The 7,113-nt window shown below is 55.5% G+C and overlaps 1 protein-coding gene and 1 long non-coding RNA gene across 2 annotated transcripts in view; both read left to right on the top strand.

Annotated features, from left to right (window-relative positions):
* The window catches only part of FOSL2 (FOS-like antigen 2), a 16,838-nt gene extending 15,734 nt beyond the window's left edge, over nt 1-1,104 (top strand). Inside the window, exon 6 of the mRNA XM_005874952.2 lies at nt 4-1,104. Coding sequence (XP_005875014.1) covers nt 4-300 — 297 coding nt within the window. The 3' untranslated portion in view covers nt 301-1,104. The remainder of the gene's footprint in view (nt 1-3) is intronic.
* Nucleotides 1,105-2,651: 1,547 nt separating this feature from the next.
* On the top strand, nt 2,652-4,822 carry LOC106727599. Its single transcript, XR_001363829.1, has 2 exons — nt 2,652-3,442; nt 3,755-4,822. It is a non-coding gene; the product is annotated as an uncharacterized LOC106727599 (long non-coding RNA).
* Nucleotides 4,823-7,113: the final 2,291 nt, after the last annotated feature.

The raw sequence follows: 7,113 nt of genomic DNA, 5'->3' as shown, positions 1-7,113 counted from the left end.
GAGGACAGCCCCTCGTCCTCCTCGGCGGGGCTGGACAAGGGCCAGCGCTCTGTCATCAAGCCCATCAGCATTGCCGGGGGCTTCTACGGGGAGGAGCCCCTGCACACCCCCATCGTGGTGACCTCCACGCCTGCCATCACTCCGGGCACCTCGAACCTCGTCTTCACCTACCCCAGCGTCCTGGAGCAGGAGTCGCCCGCCTCGCCCTCCGAGTCCTGCTCCAAGGCTCACCGCAGGAGCAGTAGCAGTGGGGACCAGTCCTCAGACTCCTTGAACTCCCCCACCCTGCTGGCCCTGTAACCAGCGGCCGGGGGTCCTCATCGCTGCCTCCTCCCCTGGGACCAGCACCTTCCAGCGCTCCGGGGGGCTGCGAGGGCACGAGGGGGCCCTGCCAGCGAGCTTCCTGGCTCTGGGACCGAGGAGGCGCGGGCATGAGGCGCTGGAGGACCGACCTGGGTGAGATCTCTGAGAAGTCATGAAACCTCCTCCCTCGTCCATCTTGCAAAGCGAATCCTGTTTCTTGAAACGCCTTGGAGAACTTGGTGGGCTCGGGCAGCTCTCCGGCTTCTGAAGCGCCTGAAGCTGGTGTGGACCATTCCTGTCCCTTGGTTACGAAACGTCTCTGGAGTGATGGTGCCCTGCCCTGCCCCACCGAGCATGCCCGTGGCCTGTTGGTTTCACCTTCCCCCTATTTGCCCCTTCTACCCCCAGTGTCAGTTTCACTTCCTCTTGGTTTTTATCAAGTTTGCCATGACATTTCATCTGGGTGGTCTGACTATTAAAACTTCGTTTCTGGAGATGGGGCAGCAGGTGGCTCTTCTGCTGGGGCGGACTGTCCAGAGGGGACAATGTGCAATACGGAACCTTCCTCCCCGACACTCCCCGTCACCGCCATCTCCAGGGGTCCCGGCAGCGCTCCGTGGGCTCTGGAGGAGATGCACCGGCACGAGAGGCTCAGAGCACCTCCCTCCCCACCATCGGGTTCGGCTCTCGGCTCTGGCGGAGCGGCTTGGCCAGAAGACAGGGTGTGAGGGAGACAGCCAGGGCACAGGTTGTGTTTGCCAAACGCCTAATTAACAGGCCAGGAATAGTGCCAACAAGCCACACGGTGTTCTCGCGGCTTCCTTCACCTGCTGTCTTGAGCAGGACGTCTCTTGTAATTACTGCCTCGCCTCTCTGCCCCTGGACCCTTCTCTGCAGACCAGGGAGGTGTCCCTCCCTCGGAACCACACGTCACTCCTTGTCCCAGCGGCTCTGCCCTCCCCACCCTGGCTCCTAGGGTGACGCCACCCACAGAGATTTAATGAGCTTGGGCCTGGACCCTCCCCAGGTGGCTGCAGGTGGCCCCTCCCCAAGCTTCAAAGGCACCTTCGCTGTGGATGGAAGGCAGGGGAGGGAGGAGGCGGCCAGCGGAGTGGGGTTTGCCTCACACCTGCCCTGGTACCTGGCCTGCCCTGTCCTGGCTGCTCATCTCTCTGAAGTGCCCATGGCCATTGGATGGGTCAAGTGCTTTCTCTTTAGACTCCCCATCCCCCTCACCCCAGTGTGCTCTTCGGGTCCGACGGCTTGTGCACCATTCCCGGGGGCTGCTGAGATGCGAGATGAGCTGAGATGCTCTCACTGCCAGATGCAGCTGCCCCCTTCCCACAGCGGGAGGGGAGGGAAGCTCCTCTGGCCCTGAAGAGCAAAGCTCAGCGTGGCCCCTGCCGGCCGCCCTCCCAGCCTCTTTCTCAGAGCCTCCTTGGCTTCTGCTGGGCTGGCGCTCTGAGGGAGCCCCCGCTGTCCTGACCCAGCTCTAGAGATTGTTGTATGATCATTTAAACTATTTCCTGTTATTTAAATCAAACCCAGTGGGGGGTCAAAGGAGAGAGCAGTGGCACTTAGAGCTCACCTGTTCTTCACACACCTGGGCCTCTGTGCTGGTCAGTGTCATGTCTGTCGCCTACTAGACACAAGAGTGGGATGGTGTGTGCTTAGAATGCACAGCCCGCAGGGACTGGAAGCCGTGTGTGGAAGGAGATGTCAAGAGAAAAGGATGTTGTCTGAACATACTTTACAGATGCCATTTCCCACAATCCCTGGCTGCGATGCTGCCCTCCGCTTCCAGAGGCTCAGGGAGGGGTGTGCCTAATTAGAAGGGCCAGGAGGGTTTCCAGCTTCAGGTTAATCAATGAAGCATTCGGCCAGGGGGAGCAGGAGTCGGCAAAGAAACAGGTGCCCAGCTCGGAGGAGCTGCTTCATCTCAAGTGGTGTTTGTGGCCAAGTGGGAACTCTTCTCTCTCTCTCTCTCTCTCTCTCTCTCTCTCTCTCTCTCTCTCCTGCTGCTTTCTGGCGTTTCATTTCTCAAAGCCCCTTCATGCCCTAGTTTGCACAGCACTGACCCCAAGGCAGGCCACAGTCTGTGACACGGGCCAAGCTGGACATTCCTGAGATGGAATTCGGCTTCTGTGCAGATTTCAAGCTGCGCTGGCTTTGGGACCAGCAGCAGGCAAAGCCCCAGCCCCTCCCGGGCCCTCGCTGTGTTCTAGGAGGCGGCTGGGAGGTTTAGGGGGAAGGCAGCTGCGACACCTGTCGGGAGCCCATCCTCCGGTGCTTCCTCCGGCTTGTCCTCGGCGTTCATGCACACGCACCCCAGCGCTGGCTTTGGGACCAGCAGCAGGCAAAGCCCCAGCCCCTCCCGGCCCTCGCTGTGTTCTAGGAGGCAGCTGGGAGGTTTAGGGGGAAGGCAGCTGCGGCACCTGTCGGGAGCCCATCCTCAGGTGCTTCCTCTGGCTTGTCCTCGGAGTTCATGCACACGCACCCCTGTGCTCCAGAATCGCCAGACGGCAGGCCCGCTGCTTCCTCCTCCGGGGCTCCAGCTAGAACAGCTGCAGCGGGGGCTTTGCACTGGGGCCGGGAACCGCTGTGCTGCCCCTGTGTCCCCAGCAGGGAGGCAGCTGGCGGGACTCCAGCTGGGCTGCTGGCATCCCTGGGACAGCTCAGGGCAGGCCTCTGACAAGTGAGTGTGAAACAGCCTTGGCCACCTGGCTGGCCTCGCTGGGAGCAGTCCTCCTGGCCGGTGGAGGGGACAGCTGCTGACACAGGAAGGAGAGGAGGTCCCAGGCGAGGCTTAGGAAATCGCTGGAGCCAGCTCTAAGCAGAGAACTCACTGGGGAGGTTTGCAGAAAGACACCATTGTTCTGCCTGTGTGAACGGCCAGGTGTGTCCAGTGGCCAGTCATCGAGTGTCTAAAGCCAAGAGCCGTCCGAGGCTGCTGCTGCCCTTCCTCGGGCTCCGGGGAAAGGAGTTTCCTCTCTGCTCCCACTTGGCCCCACGAGTCAGGTGGGCTCGACGCCACGCGCACGGGGACTTTTCTGCCCCGTCCTTGATGGACCAGCCGCGCTCCTGGCAACCTCCCCATTTAACTTTCAGGGTGATTTCCTCCTGACCAGACATCGGTGAGGTCCCTTTAAGAAGGAAAAGTATAAGCACCTACTATGTGCCAGGCACTGTGTTAGGCACTTTTAAATATATCCTCTTTCAGATGAGACTAAGGAATGGTGTGCCTTCGTAAAGGCCCCCAAGAAATGGATAAACAAAAAGTTGGAGATGAGAAGGTCTTTTTTCAAAAAAACCAAGGCAAGATTGTCTTCAGTCTGAGGTTTATTCTTGAAGACCCATCCCCTACAATATGCTTCCACCTCTAAATCTCTTCTCTCTACCTTGTGCTCCTTTGCACTCCTCAGATGGTATGGTTGGAGGGGACATCGGTGAGGTCCCTTTAAGAAGGAAAAGTATAAGCACCTACTATGTGCCAGGCACTGTGTTAGGCACTTTTAAATATATCCTCTTTCAGATGAGACTAAGGAATGGTGTGCCTTCGTAAAGGCCCCCAAGAAATGGATAAACAAAAAGTTGGAGATGAGAAGGTCTTTTTTCAAAAAAACCAAGGCAAGATTGTCTTCAGTCTGAGGTTTATTCTTGAAGACCCATCCCCTACAATATGCTTCCACCTCTAAATCTCTTCTCTCTACCTTGTGATGTGCTCCTTTGCACTCCTCAGATGGTTGGAGGGGTCACCTGAGTCCTTATAGAATTTGTGGACCAATAGGGTATGTATAACTTGCTTTTAAAAAATGTAAGTAAAGGGGTCTTGCTACTTTCTGCTTGTTGAGTCTTTTTGGCATTCATCTTCACAGCCAGCATCTCACTATTTATTAACAGGTTGGGGTATGTGTGTGTGTGTGTGCACATGTGTATGTGAGTGTGTGTGTGCGTGTGTGTGTGTGTGTGTGTGTGTGTGTGCATTTCCAGGTGTGCCCGTGTCCTCCTGCAGCTTTTCAAAAGGAAACCCAGTCACCCCACCACTCATTTGACATCTCCTCATGCTTCTAGTGCTTTGGCCGGACATCAACAAAGGGTTTTAAATTTTCCAGTGCTGACATGTTCAGGAGGGGCGGGGTCAAATTTTGAGGAGGGTGTGGGGAGGGGAGGGGGAGAAGAAAAGGACGTTTATTTTATTATTTATTTTAAATGTTTACATCTTTGTGCTGTACCAAGCCTGAATAGAAACAGATAGCATTAAAGTACTCCGTTCCTCTCTCCCTCTCTTTCTTCCTTATTTTTTAAATTAGGCTAATGATGCTTTTTTTGTTCCTGAAATGATTTGTGACTTTCGCTGTATAAACTGTATAAAAAGGTTCTGTTTTTTTAAAGATGGATTGTCACTCCTCTGGGGACAGTGGTCCCCAAGAAGTCTACATCGTGAGAGAACATAACAAAAGGTCCTGCCCTGTCCCCTAAAGACTGTTTCCTCTGTATGATTAAAGGTTTATTCCAGCTATTTTAGTTTGTGGTTACTTGCTGTCGAGGGAGAAAACATTCACCTTTGTACAAAGAGTGGGTATCGGGGCGTCTTTCCTGCGGTGGGAGATGTACATATGTATTTGGGTGTACAGTGGGAAGCGGGGAGCTTTGTGCGTCCGTATTTGAGATGTCGATGACGTGGCGTAAAGTCTGCCCTCAGATCCCGGAGGCGAACAGCCTGTGCGAGATTCCTGTAGCCCCGTGGGAACTTAGCACCGTCCGGAGCGTCTTTTTTCTCTATTGGTGAAACGGTCCCGTAGGAACGGCTTCCAAACAGGCAGGACCGTGAGCGCCACAATCTTTGTATAGTTCTGAACATTGAGGAGTATCTCTGCTCCGAAGCATCCCTGGTGGTGTCTTTGTTCTCGTTTCGTTACTTTACTGTAATACAAGCCTACAGTATTTGCACTAAAGAAAGCTTGTTAGAAAAAGCTTGCTGCTATGGAAGAAAGAACATATTGAGACTTTTTTTTCCCTTTGCATTTTTTTTTTTTTTTTTGGTTAGCTTTTCCACTTTCAATTGAGTAGCATTTTGTAGAATAAAATGAATTAAGATCGAAGAGCCTCTTCTGGTCGGTTTATTCCACCTTTTCTTCTTGCCTCTCTTGTCACTTCTCTTTTCCTTCTGGTCTTTTCTGCCTTTGGCTTTGTGGTTCCAGTTGGTGTCTCGGGTGGTGAGGGAAGCGGGGGATGGTCTGCCCGGAACCTCTTTCTGCAGCACCGGGAGGTGGGCTGCTGGGCGGGGCTCGCAGCTCCTGGCCTCCTTCCTCAGGCTGCTCTCTCTGGACCCTCCCAGTCCTGTTTCCGGCTTCTCTGGGCCTGATTCTCAGCTCGCTGCCAACTACCATGGAGGTGTGAGCCAATATCAGTTCAAGGTGCTGTCCCTTCCTGGGGGTGTTTTGTTTGAACAGGTTGTGTCTGGAAACCCAAGAATCTTCAAAGAAGCAATTGAAGGGATCACTCGGATGGTCCAGGGGGTCAAATGGGATCCCACACCGGAAAGGGCCCTGCAGACAACCAGGTCTCCCTTTTCAGTAGACGCGCGGTGTTGGGTGTGGCCACACAGAAGCATCAGCCAGGCCCACCCCCACCCCCACCTCCACCCCGTGTCCTGTCGACCGGGAGACCCAGGCAGATGGGGACTGCTGCTCTGTGCCCTTCCTTGGGGCGTGAATGGTGGGGAGACACACTTGTCCTTAATTAATGCTCGCAGTGTCGGCAGCTGCTGAGAATTAGCCCAAATCTGCCGGGACAAGCTGGGCCTGCAGGCCTCATCCTCTGGGGGACCTGAGAGCACCAACCGTGAGTCGGGGGGGCCCTGACTGCTCGGCTGCCCCCACTGCTCTCTGGCTGTTGGGGTTGGGAGAAAGCCATGGAACCTCCCCGAGCCTTAGTGTTCGAGTCTGTAAAGGGGGCGGGTAAGGATGGTATTAATGAGCTCCCTCGTCAGAAGGATCACGGCATCTCCTCTTTTCCCTTTTGAGAGGATCTGGGGTGCGAGGGGATGGGGTACTCGCTAGTGACCTCTTGCCCCTGAGCAGACAACACAGCGCCTGGGGCATCTTAGTGGACCTTTACTTTGCTGAGCAGCCCACGTGTCTCCCATGGTGTCCGAGCCCGGGAGGCAGGTGCTTCCGTGAGCCTCGGGGAGTGTGCTGTCCGCAGAAGCCAGCGTGCGTGCGTCTGTGCTCGCCTCTCACGCCAGGCGCTTCCGCGACATTTTATCTTCCAGTAACACTTCCAAGTCAGCTCTGCCTGTAAAACTTCCGCCTCTTCACCCCACGGCCACGGGAGAGGTGGGGTCACCGGGCACTAACATGGAGGCATTAGCAGGCCTGCTCTGTGCAAAGCATCCGGACAGCTTTCTGTCTTGTCTTAAGAAAACCAAGAAGGGCCCACCTCCGTCGGGACCCCAAACCTAGCAGGGTCCAACGGGGGGATTTTGCAGTCACCTCTCAGTCTGGGCTATCTTGATCCCAACCCGCTCAGGGACCTGGGTTGATTGCAAACTCTATTGATTACATTCCCAACAACATTGAGCTTTTAGGGATGAGCAGAGGCCACTCCCTCGGGAACGGTTTCTGGGCTAGGGGCCCAGGGACTCTCCCTTTCTGCTGGGCCTGGGCTGCCCCGAGTGAGCATGACTTGGTGGCCAGGCTGTCCTTGCCCACGGGACGGCCCCCACATAAGGGAAAGGGGAATTTCTCCAGGAGCCGCTGCTTTCCAAGACGTCCAGCCCCGTCTGTCTCTCGGGCGACTGAATGAGAT

Source organism: Myotis brandtii, unplaced genomic scaffold (assembly GCF_000412655.1).
Source record: "Myotis brandtii unplaced genomic scaffold, ASM41265v1 scaffold454, whole genome shotgun sequence".
Classification (NCBI taxonomy): Eukaryota; Metazoa; Chordata; class Mammalia; order Chiroptera; family Vespertilionidae; genus Myotis; species Myotis brandtii.
This window is presented reverse-complemented; position numbering and strand designations above follow the sequence as displayed.